This window comes from Balaenoptera musculus, chromosome 4 (genome assembly GCF_009873245.2).
Source record: "Balaenoptera musculus isolate JJ_BM4_2016_0621 chromosome 4, mBalMus1.pri.v3, whole genome shotgun sequence".
NCBI classification, from domain to species: Eukaryota; Metazoa; Chordata; class Mammalia; order Artiodactyla; family Balaenopteridae; genus Balaenoptera; species Balaenoptera musculus.
This window is the reverse complement of record NC_045788.1, coordinates 64,095,837-64,119,568: the sequence shown is the minus strand read 5'-3', so window position 1 is coordinate 64,119,568 and position 23,732 is coordinate 64,095,837. Positions and strand designations below refer to the sequence as shown.

Genomic DNA, 23,732 nt, shown 5'->3' with positions numbered 1-23,732 from the left:
GCCCACAAGCCCCTCCTCAACCTCCCTAGCGGGTCAGCGCTCGCGGAGCCCTCCCCGCCCCTGTCCACTGAGCACGCGTGTCCTCGGCCCCAGCCTCTCCTACAGACGGCCGCTCTCAAGTTCCCTTGCTCCGCAGCCTCTAGTCGGAGGGCTACGTCGGGACAGGATGGAGCTTTATTTACACCTCCGGACTCATTCCCATCCAGCCCCAGCATCCCCGAAAGTCCGCGTGTCTCATCAGCTTAAACACCACAGAATAGGAGGATACGGCTCCCTTAAGGCGGGGGCGCGCGCAGCGGAGCGGAAGTGACGTTTGACGTGCGGCGTGTTCCCGCCCTGCCCTTCGCCGCTGTTCGGTGGCGGGAACTCGGGTTGCTTGTTGACCGCGGCTACCTTAAGGGTTCCCTCGCCTTTTGGCGGCTCGGGGCTTCGTGGGCCTGAGAGTCTCCGCTTGGGGAACGGGGCTAAGACTTCGCGACCACCTCGCCCTTTCCCTGCCGCGGAAACCTCAGGAACGAGCCGGTGGCGTCCTAGCTCTCAAGACGAGCGGCTAAAAGGCCCAGGCAGTGCCCGGGGACACACGCGGGGAGCCGGGGAGAACAGGTGACCAGCCGGAGAAATTGCGAGGGCTGCCTTCGCTTTCCTCTCCTCCTGTGCCCTCGATGCCCCTGTGATGTCTTTCTCCTCTTGCGCACCCCTTGGTGTACGGGTGGCTCAATCCAGCATCCTTCAGAGTCCTGCTTTGGGCGGTATTATTGTTTGGCAGCCTGTGGCAGGGATTGAGTAATCCAATAACGTTAAAAACCTTAGTTGTTTACAGATGTTAACAGTTTATTTTATTTATTGATTATACCCATATGCCAAGCACAGAGCTGTGTGTTTGCACGATTCTTTTATTTGACCCAGTTGCCTTATGAGATGGGCCTTAGCTTCTTTTACAGAAGGCGAAACTGAGTCTGATAAGTGGTAATTCAGTCACCAAATCTTATGGAGCATCTATCCTGTACCAGGCACTGGAGACACAGCAGTGAAAAAATAGAATTGCCATTAATGCTGGGGATTTTCAGACAAACTATCCCTAAAAACAGCCTTTTCTTGCCTGGGAGAATGTTTACGTGAATGTTAATAGTGCTTATCTTCTGGGTGAGATTTTGAATTTTTAAAACTACTCATGCTTTTCCGAATTGTTTTGGTTTCTTCAAATGAGCATGCTATGAGAAAAACAGTTGTTTCCATTTTAACAAGTGTCTCGCCTCCCCCCGCCTTCCCCTCCCCACAGAAGCTTCTGTCTGAAGGCAGGCACGGGCTCTGCCCATAAAATAGGCTCTCCAGTGGAGCTCTAGGCCCAAGAGAAGTGGAGGTTCTCATTTGTGGTCCTAGTACTCCTCCTAATTGCTGAGTCCATTCCAGGGTCTGAGCTAGAGTTAGGCCCATGACGGAAGAGACTGTTGAGACCCATGTACAGTTTGGGCATTAATGCCATCATATTTATCAAAAAGCTTGTTAAAGTTATAGAACTTTGTTCTGTAAGTCCCTCACTATAAGTAGATTTTTAAAAAATATTTATTTATAGATTTTGGCTGTGCCGGGTCTTAGTTGCAGCACGCAGGATCTTCGTTGCAGCACACAGGATCTTTAGCTTGTGGCATGCATGCGGGATCGAATTCCCCGACCAGGGTTCGAACCCGGGCCCCCTGCATTGGGAGCTCGGAGTCTTACCCACTGTGCCACCAGGGAAGTCCCTATAAGTACGTTTTAAGTTCCTTCAGCACTTTGGCCTGTTTTATGTCCCTGTAGGCCTCAGTAGAATGCATTCAGAGGATGCTAGGCCATGGGGTGATGTCCTTCATTTAATATTTTTTGAACATCTTTGCATAAGGTTAAGTGTGCTTTCAGGCTGTACTTCCTCATGATGGTTTCAAAAGAGCTTTTCCGTTTCTGTCTTGCACCTGGTCAGGGTGAAGTAACCATGCAGGCATTTCTAAAAGGCACATCTATCAGCAGTAAACCACCATTGACTAAGGATCGAGGAGTAGCTGCCACTGCCAGAAGTAGTGGAGAGAACAAGAAAGCCAAACCTGTTCCGTGGGTGGAAAAATAGTAAGAATGCTTTTGTTTTTGTTGAAATAGTTAATAAATTATCTCTCTGACCAGTTTTGATCACCTTTTTTTTTTTTTAAGAGGAGGATGATTTGCCTGTTTAAATGTTGCCTTAAAAATCACCCAATTATATAAGTCATAGAACCTTGGAACTGAAATGTACCTTAGAATAATCTAGTTGAATTCACGTATTTTCTGAATGAACTACAGCCTTCTCTGTAACTCAGGTCTACGGTTTTTGGGGCTGGAATACAGCAGTGAAGAAAACAGAGTTTCTATAAGCTCTTAGGAGTTCGACTTAAGTCCAAATAATCTGTTCCTCTTTTCATTACTGATAGCTGAAAATTGTTGAGTTTTTGTTTATACATTTTTGGCAAAAACAGCACCTGAAGTGGCTCTTGAATTTCAGTCAGCTAAGTGATATTAAAACAAGTAGTCGGAACCCCTGGTGTACCCTCAGTTATTACCAAAGGATTGCAGATTACTTATAAGCCAAGTAAGGCCCTCATAAGTTTTGTTTGGCACCAACAATGCTTTTAAAAATGGGAAATTTCACATAAAAGTCTAGAAACTTTTCATTAAATAAATTAGACAAGGGGGAAAATCTAGATTTTCAGACTCAGGAGACTAGGCAGCACTAGATTCAAGTTCTCACCTGAAAACACTTAGATGGATGTGTGTACTACTCATTTTGGAAAGGTCATATGTTCCTCACTTCACCATAGTCCCTACTAGTGTCTCTTGTCTTACACTCGAATTCTTCACTCTTGTTATCTGCCTGGACTCTGCAGGTATTTGAATATGAAACCCTGGTTTATAATATACACTGGTTTTCCAAGATAACATTATCTGACATAAAATATCTGCCTGGTGTTGGCCTGATTAGTTAGAAAAGTATAAATCAAAGAAAAACTTCTGTTTAGTTAGCTAAGCACAGAGCCTAACTTAGGGTTGGGAGTATAACTTCGTTTAACATCATTAGTTAACAATGTAAGACAAAAATTATACTCCATATTGGTTAAGCTTGTTATTTTGTTAACCCTCAATGAAGTGAATAGGTATGCATTTTTTTGTGCAGTTAGGTGATAGGAGAAATTGATATTAACCAATTAACAACATGTAACATATATGTAACTTTGTTACCTATCTTGAGGTTGCTAAATAGGTCTCCCTTTTCAGTTTAGGGGCATGTTGTCAAAACATAATATTACTTTCTAGGCAAATGTTCATTTTACATTTTGAACCAGTTGGCATTTGTGATGTTAGAAAATCCTTTTGCATAGTTTTTGTAAGCACAACAGATACAAGCAGTGCATCTGGAAAAGTGAAAAATTATTCATTCCTCAGTATATATTTGCCTAAAGTAAATATAGATGGGGTTTCCACATCCAATTATGAAAGTTTCTCATTTCATTACTGATATGAGAGAGTTATCATTGGTATTTTAGCAAAGGGAGAGACTTCTGTGGCTACTATAATACACTGAATAACTTCTCTCTTTTCTTTTTCTCCAGTCGCCCAAAATATGTGGATGAAGTTGCTTTCCAGGAAGAAGTGGTTGCAGTGCTAAAAAAGTCTTTAGAAGGAGCTGATGTGAGTAGCAGATGCTGTCTAAAGTCATTGGGAGATTTAAGACTTAATTTATTCACCCTCTTCCTTCCTTTATAGCCTCCGGCCCCCTTTAAATACTATCCTATATATACAGTAGGCTCTTGATTACTATTTGTACAATGGATGATTAGTTCAACAAATATTTGTTGTGCATCTCCTTTTCTGTCCTATGGGATTGTTATATGGTACTCAAGTGGAGATCATTGAGCAAGACAGGCTAGGTCCCTTTGCTCGTGAGCTTTTATTTTGGTGGGGAGAGACACAGAAGAATAAACATGTAAGCAAAATAAATATGAGAATTATAGATAATGATAGGCACTATAAGGGAGAGTCAAAGATTCTTTGACCGTATGATTGCTCACCTAATTTTAGGATGTGGTTTGAACTACAATACAAAAAAAAAAATTGAGCCTTTAGTTCTGCTTTTGGCATCATGTCGCCTGCTGTGATATGTGGGATAAAATGTCCTTGAGTGACTTGCATTTTAGATTAATTCAGAGACAAACCATATGAAGAATTAGCAATTTAAAATTGTATATGATAAAGTGTTTTAAGAGCTTAGTGGAGGAAAGGAAACAGTTGCAGGTGAAAGTGGGATGTGGTTTTTACTTTATTCCCAAGATTTTCTTCCCTCCTCTCAACCTGGCTGCTTTGAATTAGAGGTTCTTTGGTTTTTGCTGCCATTGGTCTCTTCCTGGAATTACACTGAAACAGTATATAGTTTGAAAGAAGTTATATTTATAAAAGTGTTGAAAATCTTTTTCTTTACCAGTATTTGTTTTGATTTGATCCAAATATCTTTAGCTTTTAATTTTATAATACTATACAATTTAAATTGCATGGTAATATTTACACAGATTGCAGGACATGATGTATTTTAATTGCTGGGATTCTCAACTCTTTAGGCAAATGTAGTGGGATTATGATCCAGTTCTTTACTTTATACCATCTAATTTATGAGGCTGAACTAAGAACTTTCTTCTTTATCCACTTGTTTAATGACTTGTTTCTTTTCAGACTTAAGCTTTTTGAAACTTAAAGTTGAAGTAATTTTTTTAACTCTAAAGAGTAAAGGAAAAAATTCATTCATTTATATTAAAGGGTTTTACAGTAGCATTATAAGAGATTTTTCAGAAATCAATTTTTAGAACTGCTAGTCCATGTACAGTTCAGACTGTTACATAATGTAGGGTTGAGTAATTTAACCATGTTTTAAAGAATTTAAATTATTGTAATAGTTGACTGGATGAATCATTACAACTACTGAGGTAGTTGGATCAAAATAACAGTTACAACCTTAAAAATGAAGAAGCCTAGGAGGTTTTGCTTTTGCTTTTGTTTTTAAATAGTGTATCTCATAGTTTGTATCTTAAGCTGTATGTTACCAGTGTAACAGTAGTAGTCTTTTAACTAATACATTTATATGTTGGTTTATTTACTTGGTGCATACTGAGTACTGTGGGAGATGCTGAGAATATAGATGTGAATAGAACAAATAAGGTTCTTGATCTTCTCAAGCTTCTCATATAGTGAGGTGAATGGGTATTTTACAATTAAACCCAACAGTTACATAAATAACAATAAATAATTGGAAATTATATCAAGTGCAACAAAGACCAGTGAGAGGATAACAGAGGAGACCCTCTTTAGATTGGGTGGTCAGGGAAGGCTTCTGACTTGTAATGCAGTAGGAGTTGCCAAACAGAAGAATGGAGTCAGACCCCAGCTCATGGGGGACAGCATACGTGCAGGCCAGAAAGTTCTTAGCTGTTGGAGGCCATTCTAAGTTGGAACCTAGAAAGTGAGAGAGGTGGTGAGCAGATCATGGACATCCTTGTAGGTTATGGTAAGCAGGGTGATTTTTTTTGTCTGTTTTGTTTTTCTAAGTGGAGTATGAATACAGTGAATAGCTTTAAGTAGCAAGCAGAGTGGCATCTGATTTGGGTGAAGAATGAATGGATGGGAAGGAGGAAGGTTAGGCAAGAGTGGAAGCAAATAAACCATACTGCTTAGTTTCCTATGTGCAGTGATTTCCGTACATGAAAGAAATGTATAGTTTCACGGAGAAAGACAAATATATATCGCTTATATTCGGAATCTAAAAGAAAATGATACAAATGAACTTATTTACAAAACAGAAACAGACTCACAGAATTAGTGAACAAACTTAATGGTTACCAGGGGGGAAGCGTTGGTGGGGGGATAGATTGGGAGTTTAGGGTTGACATGTACACATTGCTATGTTTAAAATAGATAACCAACAAGGACCTGCTGTATAGCATAGGGAACTCTGCTCAATACTCTGTAATAACCTAAATGGGAAAAGAATTTGAAAAAGAATAGATATATGTATAACTGAATCACTCTGCTGTACACCTGAAATTAACACAACATTGTAAATCAGCTGTACTCCAATATGAAATAAAATTAAAAGAAAAAAGAATGTACAGTTTCATAACAGTGCTCATTAGAGTTTAGTACATTTGTTAATCTGTACCACAGATCAGTTGCCTATTTGGTAGGCACCAAGCCAGCTAGACTTAAGGTATAAAAGAAGATAACTAGTTATTTAATCTTATCCTGTCTTCCACTGATGAAATCTCCCTGATACATGCGGGTATCCCTACAGGCAGGGTACGTAATCATGATGTGGACCACGGCCTGGCACTTAAAAGATGCTTGGTTTTTTTAATATTTCTGTTCTTAGAACTTTAGCTCATGCAAAGCCCCAGTATGCCATTTTCACTCCTTTTTCCTCAGTATTGGCCAAATCCAATTTGGTCTGTGTCCCTTTTGAAGCAACTGACATCTTTATAAAATATAAAATCTTGCCCAGTCCTGAGCCTAGGTGTGGGATAGGGAACTGACAGAAGCCTAGTATTCCCTTCAGAAATAAGAGGGTTTTAATTCCAGCTTTGAAAATCCCACCTAAGTATTAGATTAGGTGTAGAACAATCATAAATATTGATTCAGCTTAAGATATTAGAAAGACCTCTTAGGGAAAAATGATAGTGTTTGTGAAAAAGCAGGATTTAGTACTGTTATTACTATGATACCAGTTATATTAAGAAATCCTTGTATTCAGATATATATGCCCTATTAGGGAAGTCATTGCACTGTTCCATAGACATTTTCAGTCACTTTCACCTATTTGTGCCAGAATACAATTTTTAAAAAAATAAAATTTAACTTCTACAGCTCCCTAATCTCTTGTTTTACGGGCCACCTGGAACTGGAAAAACATCCACTATTTTGGCAGCAGCTAGGGAACTCTTTGGGTAAGTTGAAACCTCTCTCTCTCTCTTTTTTAAAGACTTGACACTAAGAATCTCTGGTACTGCTTTTCATTCTCTAAAACTTTGCATTTGGTTTTTCTGTGAGGTTGTTGGGTTTATTTTTGTTCTGAATTTTTTAATAATCCAGCTGGCCCATTTCCAGTTCCTCCCCTCTAATAAATTAGCTTGCCTGTTATCTTTTGTAACCTTTATTCTGAACCTTGTTCAAATGTTTGAATGTACTACAAGGAGCCTTGTGATTTTTTTTCATCACTTTTAACTCTTTCATTATGATTTTGGAAACCAGAAGACCCTATCTCCAGTCATGCTGATAGTTTCATGACTTTTATGGTCGTGTTCACATCTGTCATAGAATTTGCTGTTTGATGCTACTGACGCACACCACCCCTTCTTGAGTTCCTTCTTGCTCTGGACTTGCCAGGGCCTGCCTCTGGAGTGGCTGGGCCAGCTCCTTGCCCTCAAGTATCCTGAGTATAAACAGAGTGTGTAGTAGTTGAGGCAGTATGATTCCAGGTACAGCAGAAAATCTCTGTGAGCCACCTTCTTAGTCAGTCCTAGACTGACTGTCTCTGCTTAGCCAACTGTTGTAGTAGAGGAACCCTTTACCTAAGGTTAAAAGATACGTATCAGCCATGTCTAATATCTATGCAACATGCACCAACATAACAAAGGCTATCTTTAATTAATCCAGAATTTTAATATCAGGCATATGGCCTAAGGGTACATCTGAAATCCTACACATGAAGATAATTAGATGCCTCTGAAACCACCAAATATATGAGGATAATCAGTTCTGTTGAAATGTGGAGGACAAAAGAGGAAGCTGCTCTGAACCGAGGATTTTATTTGACAGCAACTTTCATTTTCCCAAGGAAATTTTAAGAGAGCTTTTTTGATTATTTTACAACTCAATCAGATCCAGTCTGAATCATCCTTAGCGATGTAGTCATCATGAAACTGTTAAGTATAGTTTATTATTAGTTGTTCTACAGTAGGTTAGTCCAAATTATATAACTTGTAAAATATTTTTTTAAATAATGTTTGTCTTGATAGACCTAAAAGGACTTAACTATAAATTCCACCTTTAATAGTATATGTGGTTTTAAAATAGAAAATACATGCACAGAGCTTTCTAGATGTTTATGCCCATAGAAAAATGCGTAGGATATCATACTATTTAGGAAAAATAAAGACGAAATCCCAACTCTTGTTTTTTTTCTATTAAAAAAAATATACACACATATATAAAAAAATAACTAGAAGGAAGTCTTCAAAACAGGGTTTGGCAGTGTGTGCCAGGTATTTTTATTTTCTTTTGAGTTCTCAGATTTTCCTACAGAGAGTTACTTTTAATAATTTTTTTTAAAAACTCACTTAAAAATTAACTTCATTTTTGATCCAGTAATTTTCCTTATAGCAAACTACTTTATGGAAATAATTCAAAATATGCTACATTGCAGCATTATTTAAAATTGTAACGTCTCGGGCTTCCCTGGTGGCACAGTGGTTAAGAATCCGCCTGCCAATGCAGGAGACACAGGTTCGAGCCCTGGCCCGGGAAGATCCCACATGCCGTGGAGCAATTAAGCCCATGTGCCACAACTACTGAGCCTGCACTCTAGAGCCCACGAGCCACAACTACTGAGCCCACGTGCCACAACTACTGAAGCCCGTGTGCCTAGAGCCCGTGCTCCACAACAAGAGAAGCCACTGCAATGAGAAGCCCGCGCACTGCAAGGAAGAGTAGCCCCCACTCGCCGCAACTAGAGAAAGCCCGCATGCAGCAACGAAGACCCAACACAGCCAAAAATAAATAAATAAATAAATAAATTTACAAAAAAAAAAAAAAAAATTGTAACGTCTCTAAAACTATCTAAATGTCTAACAACAGAAGGATGCTAAGTAAATGATGGTACAATCTTAGGTTAGAAAGTCATATAGCTATTAAAATGGTTTTTTACAGTGTTTATCATGACATGGCAAGATGCTTATGATACAGTCCAAAGTGGAAAATTGATTTAAAATTTAGTACATTATGTGGTATCATCTACCTTTTTTTTTAAATGCATGGAAAAAAGCCAGAATGTTAACTGTATGCCTTTGCAAAAGAGAAAATACAGAATGAATTGTATACCTTCTATTCATATTGTTTACTAGGTGTATTTTAAACTACTGAAAAATGTACAAATGTTAAAATATGGTTTAAACCTGGGTTACTTTATGCTCTATGATGTTTCATAATTTTTTTCCATTTTGACATAGGCCTGAACTTTTTCGATTAAGAGTTCTTGAGTTAAATGCATCTGATGAACGTGGAATACAAGTAGTTAGAGAGAAAGTGAAGAATTTTGCCCAGTTAACTGTGACAGGAAGCCGTTCAGAGTAAGTAAGCTCACCTTCCCTTCTCTATACCATGTGATTGTATTTGTTTAAAAAACATGTTTCTGCCAGATTTTCAACTTCTTTTTCATGTTAGATTGTATTTTTATCTAAATTATTTAAACCTAGAAATGACCTTTCCATTATAGTAAGTAATTTTAAGTTGTTTAGCTGTCAAGGGTTTTTAATCGATATTTGTCTAAGGAGTATTTATTAATCAAATGTGATGGTTTGGTCGTACACTCAATAAAAATCCTGATTTTTGCTTATTATATTATTTTTTAGAAGTCCTATCATATATCTTAAGCTTCAGTATATTTCATAGTTGGTGACAATGTAAAACCTTATCCAAACTGGGACACTTTTAGAGTGAAAAAGGAGTTGTTACTAATAATAATTCAATAGGGATGTTTACACAACTGTGTATACTCCTTAGGTGGCAAAGTTCCAAGGTTAAATTTTTGGTACCTGGCATATATTTAAATTTATATCAGAGCACACTTAGGGATTTGTAGAAAGTGAATAATTCAATTTTTGATATCCACCTTGGATTGACAATGTATATAAATCACATACATGATAAGGGACTTAGATCAAGAATAAAGAACCCTTACAACTCAATAATAATAAGACAACCCAATTTAAAAATGGGCAAAGGATCTGAATAGACATTACTCTAAGGAAAATACACAAGTGGTCAATAAGCATATCAAAACATGCTCATCAACATCATGAGCCATTAGAGAAACGCAAATCAAACCCATGATGAAAATACACTTTATACCCACTAGGATGCAAAAAGACAGAAAATAAGTATTAGCATGGATGTGGAGAAATAGGAACCCTTATACATCGCTGGTTGGAATGTAAAATGGTGCAGCCATCTTGAAAACAGTTTGGCAGTTCCCCTATGAGTTACCATATGACCCAGCAATTCCAGTCCTAGAATATATACTGACAAGAAATGAAAACATATATACATGTACACAAATGTTCATAGCAGCATTATTCATAGTAGTCAAAACATGGAAACAACCCAACATCCATCAACTAAAGAATGGATGAAACGTAGTATATCCATCTGTTTGCCATAGTATTTGACAATAAAAAGAAATGAAGTAATGATATACTACAACATGGATGAACCTTAAAAACGTTACATTAAGCGAAAGAAGCCAATCACAAAAGACAATGTATTAAGTTGACAACATGTGGTTCCATTTATATGAAGTGTGCAGAATAGACAAATCTGTGCAAACAGAAAGTAGAGATTCCTGATTGCCTACGGCTGGGACAGTTGGGAGAGAAAAAAGAAATGACTCCTAAGGGTCACAGGGCTTCCTTTTGGGGTGATGAGAATGTTCTAAAAATTAGATTGTGATAATGATGTGTGAATTATAACTCCTTTGTGTTTCTCTGAATCAGCGGGAAGCCATGTCCTCCTTTTAAAATTGTGATCCTGGATGAAGCAGATTCTATGACCTCAGCTGCTCAGGCAGCTTTAAGACGTACCATGGAGAAAGAGTCTAAAACCACCCGATTCTGTCTCATCTGTAACTACGTCAGTCGGTATGTGTAACACCCTAAAGGTGGATGCTAGGCAGCCTTATTTTGATAGCCCCAAATAGGGAGAAAAAATTTTAATGTTTCAAGGCTACATTAGTTTCTCCATCAAATCTTGATTTGTCCTTGACAAAAATGAGTTCTTTGGGGGAGTTTCTTCTTTAGCCACTGACTTGTTTTTTCCAATATTTTACAGAATAATTGAACCTCTGACCTCTAGATGTTCTAAATTCCGCTTCAAACCTCTGTCAGATAAAATTCAACAGCAGCGATTACTAGACATCGCTGATAAAGAACATATCAAAATCAGCAATGAGGTAATCACTATTATTACAATTATTGTAAATTACTAATTCCTTTGATGAATGCCTATGAAGAGGCCCTTCCTGAAAGTCAAATTTGTGTTGCTTCAATTTCTGATGCCGATTCTTCAGGCAAAGTTAAGCTAAATAAACAGAATGTCTAGGAATTACTGGTTCAGCCTTTCTGTTGCTATTAGAAGTTTATTATCTGTCAATACTTCAGAGACCCAAAGCTGAGGCAGATTTCATGTTAGGATGCAAATTCTGCAACAGCCAATCTCTGCATGACAGCGTACTCCACTTGTCATTACCCGTACTCCACTGCAAGGACTAATTTGGTATGATGAAATTCTGGCACAGTGATAGAATGTATAGGCCCTTATTCATTATAACAGAACTTAACTAATTTGAATTCTCCTTGCTGTATGTAATCAAGGCTGTCTCCATGAATTCTGCCACTATAGAACTGACATTCCCTCAAAAATGGAAATAGATTTTGTTTTTCCCCATAACTCTAGGCTAACACAGTGCTTTTCATTTTTATTAAAGTCATCCTTAATTGGCCATAACAGGTTAAAAAACTTTTCTCTCTTCAGGGACTAGCTCATCTTGTTAAAGTGTCAGAAGGAGACTTAAGGAAAGCCATTACATTTCTTCAAAGTGCTACTCGATTAACAGGTGGAAAGGAGGTCACAGGAAAGGTGATCACAGACATTGCTGGGGTAAGAGCACTGGATATTCTTAAATTTTTAGTTGGCTCTTTTGTGGCTTCTAGAAAATTTTTAATTCAGATATATATATGGAATGCTTATTATGTGCTTAGTCCCATTCAGGCTGCTGTTAACAAATGCCATAGGCTGCGTGGCTTATAAACAAAAATATCACAGTTCTAGAGGCTGGGAATCCAAGATCAAGGTGCCCCCAGATTCAGTGCCTGAGGACACACTTCCTAGTTGAGTAGACTCCTAGTTCACGGATGGCCTTTATCTCCCTGCACCGTCCTGTGGCAAAAAGCTTTCTGAGCCTTTTATAAGGGCGCTAATCCCATTCATGAGGGCTCCACTCTCCTATCACCTGCCAAAGGTGCCACCTCCAAATACATTAGGGATTTTTAACATGAATTTTGAGGGAATATAAACATTTATACCCTTCTGGGAGTATCAGAATGCTTCAGGCAGGCAGGGATGTGGCAGTTAAAATAGATAACAGATATCCCTTTTCTTATAAAGGAAAAAGGGTCATATCCAACTTATAATTAAATCATTAAAGGAATTCTCTTGTGCCACACCCTTGTCTTCAGATTTCATTTTGTATTGTAATGAAACATAAACCAACCAATCTCTGCATTTTGTTAGTGGCATCTTAGAAATAGGATGTTTCCAGAGTTTGTTTCAGGTCCAATAGCTTTCTGCATCACGTATCTGGAGACCAGATGAGCATAAGGCTTAAAGCTGACCCTTTTTCAGTTCGTTGCCTTCCCAACTCCGTGTGGGTTCAGCATCAGGTAACAGTTCCACACTTGAAGTGGCACATGTCCTGTAGCACAGACCACCAGGGAGTTTGCACAGGCTCGGCAGAGAAACAAGTCAACCGTCTTCACCCAGAAACTTTATTTTTATTCTTTATTAATTCTTTAATTCTTTATTTTAGGTAATACCAGCTGAAACAATTGATGGAGTATTTGCTGCATGTCAGAGTGGCTCTTTTGACAAACTAGAAGCTGTGGTAAAGGTAAAGACACTTCACTAACCTGGGGTGGGGGGGAGGGATGGAAATCATACCAAAATCTTTTTTTTCTGCTACAGGACTTAATAGATGAGGGTCATGCAGCAACTCAGCTTGTAAATCAACTTCATGATGGGGTTGTAGAAAATGATAACCTTTCTGATAAACAGAAGTCTGTTATTACAGAAAAACTTGCTGTAAGTAGGCATCTTCTACATTTCAGCACAGCATACACACCTGAAAGGGAAATCACTTACTAATCTTTCATTTTCTCGTAGGAAGTTGATAAATGCTTAGCAGATGGTGCTGATGAACATCTACAGCTGATCGGCCTCTGTGCAACTGTCATGCAGCAGTTAACTCAGAACTGTTAAAATATATTCAGTATGTATTTTTGTGAACAATTTAAAATAAAATGACTAAAGCACTTTTAAAGTGAATATACAATTTATTTAACATTCAAACTTCATTAAGACATGTGCAATATGGCAATTTTACTGGGGTAAACGTTTAACCCTATCTAGGATGATTGCTTGCTGGGGCTTAGCAACAGGGTCCAGTTCACACTTAGCACTAATTAAATACTTTATTGAATAAATATAATACCAAACAAAATGCATTCAAATGCTTTCTAAAAAAATCAATTTTAAAGGCCTTTCTATTCAGGCTAATGACAAACACAATAAAGGCAGATATGCTAGTTTAACATAATTGGCTGATTTTATACAGCACTTATATCTTTTAGTCCACAAGTATATTATTAAATGATAGAGAACATCTAATACAACCATTTCTACAGAACTAGGAAATAAATTTCTAAGAAAGAAAGATTTTACAGACCCCATCTTTTATACCCACCCCAACAGTCTAACTCTAAAGAGGATAAAGCCAACGACTTTCCTCACAAGAGCTCACGACTAATGTCGCTCTGCTATCAAAATCTGTATTTCTGATCCGTTATGAGCATTGAGACAAGATTCAAATATTCCCAAAGAAAGAAGCACAATGCACGTTGTGATCGCCTATTCAGCAACAGCGAGCACTGCATTCAAAACTATCTCATCCCAGGAATTAAATAAGGTCAGCCACATTCATTGGCATTTCCTCCACTGTAGTATTGTAGAAAGTCTCAATGTCACGAAGAATCCTCTTGTCTTCTTCAGTAACAAAGTTTATAGCCACACCTTTCCTCCCAAATCGACCCCCTCTGCCAATTCTGTGTAAGAAAAAGAAATCAGCAATTAGAATATACTACTTCACATGCTGCATGAACTACTGAACATGATGATCCACTTGTTAACCATCAGCTGCTGTTTACTTATCAAGGTTATAGTTCGTGCTTCTAATTGGAGCACTAGCTGCTAATCAATATCTAGAGAAAAAAATCTTCCTTTGCAGTTAGTGCCAAAAGGATTCAAGGCTTGTCTGGCTGCAAAATGAGATTTTATCAAGTATCTTGAGCATTATTTATTTTCTTTTTTTTAAAGCAGATGACAGTATTGTGTTTTTTTTTGTTTTGTTTTTTTAAAGCAGATGACAGTATTGTGTTTGGGGTAGTGAATTTAAAGCCCATACCAAAGTGGGCCAGCCAAGAGCAGATGTCAGCCTGGGACAGATGTAAAACACCAGGGATAAAACAAAAAGAACAGTTATGTAATCCATTTCGACGCACTTCTGGAACTGTAAACTGCAAATACAAATGCTGCAAGGTTAACTATTGTCTAAAACTTACAACTTTTTCCAGTGGGAAAACAAATATTTGGTATGGTGACCCAAACTCATCACTGCTTTTTTGCTCAGTTTCACACGTTATATAACTCAAATTACTCAAACGTGTTTACCTCCAAAAACAGCTTTCTAACCTTCCTGATAGAAACCAGACAATACAAACCACCTAATAGGCTAGTATACAAAATGCCTTGGCTGGAGCATCTTAAAATATCAAATAATCATGACAAAAGAAAAACAAATATAAATACCGACTCGCTCTTTATTCAAACAGTGTGCTGTTTCGCTTATGATTCCACGTCCTAAATAACGTCAACGCCGTTTCTGAGCGCCATCTCGTCATCAACTGCTGCTATCGACCCCTGTATTTTTTAAAAAGTCTTTTTTTACATCATATAACAAAGTACAATTCAATTTATTTAGGGATAAAGCCACTATAACTAAACCAGGGACTGCTCAAATTGCTACCAGATGACACCAAGAAAATCCCAACTATAGAGGAATCACCAAGAAAGCGCATGGACACGGACACGAGCATCACTAAAAAATACAGCTCAAAAATAAGCTAAGACCAACCGATCTAAAACAACCGTATCTGTATGTATAGAGTCCACAATTTGGGCAACATTCACAACTGTTTTCCCACTGTATATGACCAATCTTCCCAAGTACAATTTTAATTACACCCTACCAAGTTACTATGTCATTACTCAATTCCCTGATTTGAGGTTACCTTTCAGACAAATCAGTCAGTAGAAAAGCAAAATATGAATTTTACCAGTCCAGTAAAGTCAAGATGCCATCTACTTACCTGTGAATATAGTTTTCACGATTGGTAGGTAGATCATAGTTTATAACCAATGACACTTGTTGCACATCAATCCCACGAGCCTGAAATACAATGATGACGATGTTCAAATTCTAATTGAAAAACTAGACACCTATGTAATGTAGGCCACAAAATAGTAATGAACTATACTAAGTGGTATAGCTCACTGTGGAGTGTGGTCTTTTCTTTATTCTCCCAAATAGCCCAAAATTGGTAAAGGTTATTAAAAAACCTTCCCCCCAAACAAACTTTTGGTGAATTAAGAAGAGCAGTGAGAGACTTACCAACAAGTCAGTAGTGATCAGAACACGGCTTGACCCTGATCGGAATTCCCTCATGATAACATCTCTTTCCTTCTGGTCCATGTCACCATGCTGCGAAGGAACAAACCTATTAATTCAAGAATCACCAATCAAATCAACATTTAATTTTATCAGCATGTATGAGACCAAGCGTCCCTGGCTGCTACAGGAGTACAGCAGACAGGTATAGTTAAGAAACAACTTTATTTTGAGCAGGGGGAACGACAACACAGCACTTAGCAGCTATATTGTAGTCTAAATCCTGCTTTAATTAAGGTACAGACTTCAGTTACCATTACTAGGTTAGAATACCTCTTACCAGAGCAGAAACTGTGAAATCCCTGGCATGCATTTTCTCAGTGAGCCAGTCCACCTTACGCCTTGTATTGAGAAAAATAACAGCCTGTGTAATCGTCAGTGTCTCATACAAGTCACAAAGTGTATCCAACTTCCATTCCTACAGTATTTCAAAGAGAAAGGTATCAGTAATTAACATGACTGTTTCCAACTTAACATTCATTAGAAACTCATTATAAGATTGGTCTAAAGACATATTGCACCAAGTCTTAAGACAAAGGACATTGGACATTAAGAAAGAGGTCCACCCCAGTCCTTTACAACCTAGTGCAGTTACTCTTCTTCTTGTGTGTACTCTGCTAGCATTATTACAAAAACCAAGATGTGATCCTAGTTTCTGTAATTTTAGCACAGTGCTTATACAAGAAGGTAAAAAAACCTGGCTACATTTTTATGTTTGACAATTAGACAAATTACCTCTCTTTCAACATTAATATAAAACTGTTTAATTCCTTCAAGGGTCAATTCTTCCTTTTTCACCAGAATTCGAATGGGATCCCTCATGAATTTTTTGGTCACTTCCAACACATCCGTTGGCATTGTGGCAGAAAGCAACACCACCTTAAAAAAAAAATTGATTATGGTGTCACACATCACACAAGTAGTTAGCACAACCTGCACAATACTCGAGGACAAAAAATCTTTGAGACCAAGCGTCTCTGTCTGAGCATGGAATTGTGACAGAGAGTTATGCATCAGTTGCTTTTGATTTAAGCAGGGGGAACGGCAATAGAACACTTCAGTTGTGTTGTAATATTACCTGCATTAAACCTAACCTCCAGCTATTTTAAGAGTGGGAGTGAAATAAAGCTCACCTGAATACTTGTATTTAATTTTTGGAAAATCTCATAGATTTGATCCTTAAACCCTCGGCTCAGCATTTCATCTGCTTCATCCAAAACAAACATTTTGATCCATTTTGGAGCTGTTTAAAAATAAAGTCATACTATCATCTCTAGGTTCGCAGGCATGCTACTTACTTTATTTATAATAGTAAAACCAAACTATACTCAACAGCAATACTTACACAGGTATCTTCTGTTTAACATATCAAACACTCTCCCTGGTGTACCAACAACAATATGTGGTGCTTCAGCCTGAAGTTTTTGCATTTCATTTCGAACATTGGTTCCACCAATGCAGGCATGACAAGTTGCCCCCATATAGTCTCCAAGTGCCAGAATTACTTTTTGGATCTGAAAGCCAAAAGCCTTAATTATTATCCAGCAGAATTACTGGTTCTGTGACTTAACTTCCAAAGCATAATGGCAAATATCTGGTCTACAAACAGCTTCAATGCATGCAGAGCACTTAACTACTTCCGAGCTTAAAATGCAGACCAATCTAAATGCCTCAAGATAAACTTCCCTGAAAACATCTTGTGCCTTGTCAAACTTGAGATCCTATTGCCCCAGGTACCAGCTACGTAACTAAAAACATTTCCTACTGTTATTCTTCACTGTGTAGAAAAGTGTAAACAGCGGTAAAACAGTAATTTTTCCCGCAGTGCTGCGACGTATATAATCTTGCCTTTAATAAACCCTACAGATTTATTAGCAAGGTTTTCCTTCAAACCAATATGGCAGTGAGCTCTGAAAACACAGCATGCAACAGATACAGCACAAACTACTAAGACAGTCAAATAACATGTCACTGCAGTTTTCATGTTGCACAACTGCATTCAAACTTGAAAATGAGAACAGGTCTAGTCCACCCTGAACAAAAACTTCAGTTTCTCAATCTGTTACACAACCCTGCAAACCATACCTGCACACCCAGTTCCCGTTTGACTGTTTAGCTTTCAACAGAAACTCCCTGCATGCACGGACAGTTAAAAAGAAGGCTCTGTAGGACAAATTTATACTAAGCTTTAAATTCTTCACAATTGTGAAACCTGAAACCTGTACAACACGCAAGCAGTTTTTGTGAACTACACTATCAATACCTGTTGAGCCAGTTCTCTGGTGGGGGCCAATACTAGTGCTTGGGTCTCCTTGAACTCAATCTCCAACTGTTGCAGGATGGAAATAGCAAATGTGGCTGTCTTGCCAGTACCTGACTGAGCTTGAGCAATCACATCATACCCTAAAAAAAGTAGGATACACATTTACCGATCCCACATCAAACCGCCACTTCTAGTTTACACCACGTATTCCATTTGGAACATGAATTACGCCCAAATAATCAAGTGATCAGCAATGAGTATTCTCTTCATTTCAGGTCAGTCCCGAAAGATGATTGCCATCATTTCACTTTAAGGAATACAAATAGGTGCTAGTCCCCCAGAAGGTAATTTTCCCATATTAAAAAGGGGCAGGTCTATGCAGAACAGGGAATTCACTTTTAAGAGGCGCCAACGAGTTCTTTTACCTTTAATACACGGGATAATAGCTCTCTGCTGAATAGCTGATGGCTTCTCAAAACCATAAGCATAGATGCCTCGAAGAAGAGACTCCTTTAAATTCATATCATCAAAGTTATCAACAATTTCATTCCAGTTGCTCTGAAAGTTAAAAAAAAAAAAAAAAGGAATAAACGGATGAACAAACTCACCTTTCCAAAGTTCCAAATTCCACTCCCATTTCTTACCTCGATGACACCATCGGGCTCCATTCCCTCTGGGCCGCCATGTTCTCTGCTGACAAAAATACTGCTGTTAGGAGAACGTCCCTTCCCCAAACCCCTGCAACTGCACATTGAGGGGGAGAGAAGCCCTTTTTCATCCGGTCGCTCTCCCCCGCACGTGTACACTTCCCAAACGAGCAAAGGCAGCTGGTGCCGCAGGGCACACGATGTACTACGCCGCCGCTCAAAGGTTAGGAACCGGGGACGCCCGGAAAGACCTCACGGACGCCGGCCCTTCCCCCCAGGCCTGAGCGCCAGGCGCTCCCCTCTCGGCAGTGCACCGTCTCGCGAGAACTCCACGCGCCGAACTCCGCCCCTAACAATGCGCAAGCCGTAGTGATTGACGCAGGCCTAGGCCCGGCGAGGCCTTGCCAACGGTTCGCCGGGACCCCGTTGCCGGCCCGGCCCCATCCGGCCTCCGGCCGCCGCTGCCGTCCTGCCCCCACCCAACCTACTGCCTAGCGCTCCCAAACCGCGCCGCTGGCCGCGAATAAAGCTTTAGACAACCCAGTTACACCGTACCGACTGCGGACTGCGCCACGGCTGCCACTAAATGCCGGGCTCCGCACGGGCAGGGGAAGCGGCCGCGATTTCAAGGCGTCTTCGGGAAAACACACTCTTTCACCAGCCCGTTTTCTTACCCGTCTCCCCACAATCCGGGCCCTACCTATCATGGAAGATTCTCGAAAAACACAGGAGTACTGTACCCCAAAGCCACGCCTATGAACCCGGGGCTCCCTGCCTCCTCTCCATCTATTACAACCTCCTCCGGCGCCTTAGAACCTGTGCCACAGAGCACCACCACCACCGAAGAAGCGGCATACCTGTTATAATCCGCGGAGCTACCAGACATGATCCGAAAAACCACTCAGTGCCCGACTGGAAAGACAGAGGAGCCGCACCACCCGTTTTTTATAGGCTCGCGGCCGGGACCCGTTTTCTGCGGAGGAATTTTCCCGTCGTTCTTCGACCAGCCACAAAATTGTGGTCGTGGGGTGCTTATCTCAGAAAATATCCTAAGCAAATCGGTGGAAAAACCCAAATTTAGTTATCTGTCGATCTTACAGCGTTGCTGAACATCCCAAGACCCTGGGGGGGGATGTTGGGACTCTTTGCTCTGCGGCGGAAGAATATTGCAGCAAGCGGTGGGCAGAGCCGCGTTCCCCGCCCGCCCTGCTCCTACGGGGTTTCCGCGTCCCCGAAGCAGAGGCGGCCGGGCCGCCGGGCTGGACCGGGAGGCGGAAGGCTGGGGCGCGCCGGACGGTTGGCAGCTCTGGCTTTCCCGCCGGCGAGTGGGACCAGGCTCGCCGGTCCCGCAGTGCTCGGTGCTGGAGGGGTAGGCACGTCCACACTCTGCACTGGAGGGGAATCGGGCTGTTCCGCTCGTTCCCACCGCTACTTATCTTGACGGTAGAGAGCCGCCTGGCCTTTGGCACGAGCGTTTAACATCCTTCAGACCTTGACAGTGAAACTCCTGCTACGGAAAATGTCGGCTACCCAGCAAGTCCCATAAGATCCGGTTTACCGTCCAACGTGCAGGGCGAGAAGAAATATGTAATGTCCCCTGCAGATGTCTCTGGAGTAGCCAACTCCATTCTTCTCATGTTGCCTCTGGTCTTCTCTCGCTCTCTTTTTAAAATAATGCTTATAATTTTAACAGGTGTGAGAAATGCCTGATAAAATCATTGTAAACTTTTGCTAATGTAGGGGTAATGTGCCTTGTAACTCAGGAATTTAAATGGATGCTTCTGGCCTGTACAGCTCCATGCTGCTTTGGGACTACACAGGTTTGGGTTATGGTCTTTTTTTTTTTTTTTAAAGGCTTTTTGCGCTTTAATTGTTTATACATAATGAATGTTGATTTATTGAAATTGAGAGCAATACAACCCTTGCTGCTTAAATAAACTGCATGATTCGTAAAGCTCCAGAGGTTTTCAACTGTAGCCCTAACCCAGGCTCGTTAATAAAAACCAAAAATAGTATTTTTAGTCATTTAACTTTAAAATACAGTCCTACCCACCCTGCAAGATAACAGGAATACTCAAGAAAACATTTTCTCCTTAATTCAGAAGGCCAACCTAAAGTCTGATAACGGGGAAAAAATGACTTAATTTTCTATATTTGTGTATTCAACATGATATCTGGTTCTAAATACTACATTTTTTTCCAAAAATCATTTATTTATTTGAAAATGATCACGCTAGGAACTGTGACAAAAACTAATACCAAGATGACAGTGTACTTGGCCCTCAGTCTAGTGATGATGCTCCCTATTTACCCTTTATAATGTTCAAATCCAGATTTGCGGTAATGCCAGACATTTTCTGAGAATGGAGGTCAGAGATCCTTGTTGGCGCGTCCAAAACCTACTAAAAATCTCCCGGGATCCAGGAAACTGAAGAAAATACTAAATGAGAAAAATGGCCAACAATTTAGTCTCACTTGAGTCTACAGGGTGAAATCAATGAACCATAGGGTGAAATCAATCAACAACACCTAATTGTTGAGTGTTTTCTTTAGGTTTAGCACTACTGTTACATGCTGTGGAGGATTTCCAGAGTCCCTTAACAGGAAATAATCAAGGGCTAAACTCTGGTTGAAGTCACAATTGCTCAAGGGGTTTCAAGGTAAGAAAGTTTCCTAATCCAAAATTCAGCAAAAATCCAGACCCACATTGCCAGCAACTCTACCATGTATTTCTAATAAATGCTGTGCTTACCACATTCTCAAGTGCTTACTAAATAGCATTAGTAAGTAAAAAATGAGATAAAGATCCAAACAAAACATACACATTAACAAAGTTTTGCATATCAACACAGAGCATACTGTGAAACTTTTCCACTTACCTGAGATCTAAAATTAGATGGCCATCTCTAAGTCAACTACAATGCTTCTTTGCTAACCTGGAACATGTGAGGCCATTTATACTGCAAATGATGCTAAAACTCTGCTTCTTTCCCTGTGTGACCACCTAGTTTAGTTTTACTCTCCAGTAGCCTCCGCTGACAATTGTAAAGCCATCTAGCGATTGTAAGCCAACCTATTTGGGGGGAACATTATTCTGCCTGCCACAGCAACCAATCAACTTTGTTGAATAGTGTATAAAATAAGAACCAAGAAGAGACAGTAAAGGCATTGTTAGCATAGAGTAGAGTTGATCCAGAATAGCTTCTAGGAAGTTGTGAATTTTAATCCAAAAATGGCAAAATGATGTTTTCGCTTCTTTTATTCTTAGGTCAAACAGACTGAGGAGGAAAAGAATTTTTTCATTGCTGGCAGTAATTCCTTAGACATATAGTAAGCCCTTAAATGTTTTGAATGAATGAGTGAATAACTAGAAGAATAAATAGTAAAACTACAAAGATGAAGGGATATTATCTATTTCCTACAGTGAGTTGTACTGTTGATATGCTGTTTTAATTTCTTTTAAAGAGTAAAACTACTCCTGCTATTCATATTCAAAAAAGGACACATCCTGATGTCCCCTTCAGCTTATGTGACCATTTTTATCCCCTGGACTTGTAGGCCTGCATTTACTTACTGAAACGGTGAGGATTTACATAAAGGTACTACTTTTAAGAAGAAGCTGTTTTAGACTGTCTGGACTGTAAAACAAAATGAGTTCTACTTGCAAGTTTTTATCTTTTTTGTTGCACAAACAATACTTTAAAAACAATAAAGGGCATTTTAAAAATAAAATTTCTCCTAACCCTACTACATTAAGGAAAAAAGCTCAGCATTTTCCTCCTCTTCACTGCTCCATCAGTTGCTTTGGTATTGTTACTTCTGCTGTTGCTGTTTGTGAATTTTGTTTGGTGAATTTGCCCACATTTGAAAGTGGGCCTGGAGCATAGGCTGGGTGGTGGTGGTCCTTAGGTCCACTCCTTGCATCTGAAACTGGGGTGCAGTAGACGTAGAAGTGAAGTGGCAGTTTATAGACCTCATTTCCTTGGAATAAATCCAGCCATTCTTCAACTATTCAGGCTTCATGATTTTTGCCATACCTAAATCGTACCACCTGAATTATTTACCTAATTTTTAAGTCAATTTGCATTTACTTCGCTTGAGTGAAATCGTAGGTTTAATTTCTTGTATTTTCTAATACTGATTAAAGTAATTACCGAAAAAAATGAAAATAAATACTGTGTGTCAATATAGCTCATCTGAACTTTTCTGTTTGGGATACACTGTTTCAGATGGATTGTAGCCCTACTAAATCTGTAGTCATTAGCCAGACCAGGGCAGAGGCAAATTAGATCTTGGTTTCCAGTTCTGAATTCTGAATGATAGGCCAACTAAAGTCTGTGAATAACCAACTAAATAGTAATTGTCAGTTGTTTGTGATGAAAACTTTTTTTTTATTATATTAATAGGACTTCGAAAAAATAAAGGGGGTGGGCACTCTGCCATCTTCCTGACTCCCGTAGAAAGGCTGAGGTGATGCATAACTAGCTGGTGTTCCCTGAGACTGCCTCTGTTTGGGAAAGCCTTCGCGTCTGAAGAGAGAAGATGGTCCAGGCATAGTGCCCCTTTGCTTGCTAGAGGCTTCTATTTTTATTTTCCTTTAAAATTCCTTTGAAAAGTAACTTTAAAATTTTATACTCACAATTGACCCAAATAAAAGAAATTATATGGGCTGTAATGTCATTTTTTGGCGGGGGGCGGTGGTCAAGAAACCTATTACGTTAAATACTTGAAATTTTCAAAGTATTATCCTCCACAGTAAGCTCAGAAGTCAAGAACCAGGAATATGTACACTCTGGTGATATCAGGAATAAGCAGCCCTGACCAGTGGAGGAAAAATCTTATTTAATTATAATTTGTAAGGCTCTGTCTCTTGTGATGTTCAATAGAAACACCGAAAATTTTCCTGAGATGTCCACTGCTACTAGCTGTTTTTCCTGAGCTGATCATT

At 39.4% G+C, this 23,732-nt stretch overlaps 2 protein-coding genes, 1 long non-coding RNA gene and 4 other non-coding genes across 13 annotated transcripts; 2 read left to right on the top strand and 5 right to left on the bottom strand.

Moving 5' to 3' along the window:
- Window positions 1–305: 305 nt before the first annotated feature.
- RFC4 (replication factor C subunit 4) lies at window positions 306–13,854 on the top strand. 2 transcript variants are annotated; one of them, XM_036850170.1, is made up of 11 exons: window positions 306–603; window positions 1,958–2,100; window positions 3,615–3,693; window positions 6,910–6,989; window positions 9,270–9,389; window positions 10,812–10,955; window positions 11,146–11,266; window positions 11,848–11,973; window positions 12,902–12,982; window positions 13,057–13,173; window positions 13,255–13,404. In XM_036850170.1, the coding sequence occupies exons 2-11, from the start codon at window positions 1,970–1,972 to the stop codon at window positions 13,348–13,350; spliced, it is 1,095 nt and encodes a 364-aa protein (XP_036706065.1). In that variant the 5' UTR covers window positions 306–603; window positions 1,958–1,969; the 3' UTR covers window positions 13,351–13,404. The 2 variants fall into 2 exon arrangements, with proteins under 2 accessions (XP_036706065.1, XP_036706064.1); XM_036850169.1 differs by lacking the exon at window positions 306–603 and adding an exon at window positions 944–1,143 and having other exon boundaries at window positions 13,255–13,854.
- On the bottom strand, window positions 13,405–19,738 carry EIF4A2 (eukaryotic translation initiation factor 4A2). Of its 6 annotated transcripts, none has more exons than XR_005019670.1 (12): window positions 19,642–19,738; window positions 18,782–18,827; window positions 18,563–18,695; window positions 18,138–18,277; window positions 17,220–17,388; window positions 17,008–17,117; window positions 16,610–16,753; window positions 16,155–16,292; window positions 15,818–15,907; window positions 15,516–15,595; window positions 14,956–15,066; window positions 13,409–14,192 (listed from the first exon to the last, which is right to left on the bottom strand). XR_005019670.1 is itself a non-coding variant. In XM_036850168.1 (11 exons), exons 1-11 carry the CDS (start codon window positions 19,668–19,670, stop codon window positions 14,048–14,050), a joined length of 1,224 nt encoding a protein of 407 aa, XP_036706063.1. In that variant the 5' UTR covers window positions 19,671–19,737; the 3' UTR covers window positions 13,405–14,047. The 6 variants fall into 6 exon arrangements, 2 of the variants coding, with proteins under 2 accessions (XP_036706063.1, XP_036706061.1); XR_005019671.1 differs by having other exon boundaries at window positions 14,960–15,066; XR_005019668.1 differs by having other exon boundaries at window positions 18,782–18,830; window positions 19,642–19,710.
- Window positions 15,652–15,791, bottom strand: LOC118895053. Its single transcript, XR_005019830.1, has one exon. It is a non-coding gene; the product is annotated as a small nucleolar RNA SNORA4 (small nucleolar RNA).
- LOC118895041 lies at window positions 15,972–16,103 on the bottom strand. Its single transcript, XR_005019819.1, has one exon. It is a non-coding gene; the product is annotated as a small nucleolar RNA SNORA63 (small nucleolar RNA).
- On the bottom strand, window positions 16,385–16,563 carry LOC118895069. The gene has a single exon (XR_005019844.1). It is a non-coding gene; the product is annotated as a small nucleolar RNA SNORA81 (small nucleolar RNA).
- Window positions 18,379–18,447, bottom strand: LOC118895074. The gene has a single exon (XR_005019849.1). It is a non-coding gene; the product is annotated as a small nucleolar RNA SNORD2 (small nucleolar RNA).
- Window positions 19,739–19,858: 120 nt separating the features above from the next.
- Window positions 19,859–23,427, top strand: LOC118894215. Its single transcript, XR_005019672.1, has 4 exons — window positions 19,859–21,444; window positions 22,053–22,114; window positions 22,343–22,383; window positions 23,191–23,427. It is a non-coding gene; the product is annotated as an uncharacterized LOC118894215 (long non-coding RNA).
- The last annotated feature ends 305 nt before the right edge of the window (window positions 23,428–23,732 follow it).

Excerpts from the sequence above, each read along its gene's own strand:
- EIF4A2 (XM_036850166.1), bottom strand. The coding sequence starts at position 19,670 with ATGTCTGGTAGCTCCGCGGATTATAACAG. Across the intron at positions 15,908-16,154 it reads ATTTCACAGTTTCTGCTCTG|CATGGTGACATGGACCAGAA; the intron begins GTAAGAGGTATT and ends GTTCCTTCGCAG. Across the intron at positions 14,193-15,515 it reads CGTGAAAACTATATTCACAG|AATTGGCAGAGGGGGTCGAT; the intron begins GTAAGTAGATGG and ends TTTCTTACACAG.
- RFC4 (XM_036850169.1), top strand. The coding sequence starts at position 1,120 with ATGTTAATAGTGCTTATCTTCTGG. Across the intron at positions 1,144-1,957 it reads TAATAGTGCTTATCTTCTGG|GGTGAAGTAACCATGCAGGC; the intron begins GTGAGATTTTGA and ends GCACCTGGTCAG. Across the intron at positions 13,174-13,254 it reads TTATTACAGAAAAACTTGCT|GAAGTTGATAAATGCTTAGC; the intron begins GTAAGTAGGCAT and ends ATTTTCTCGTAG.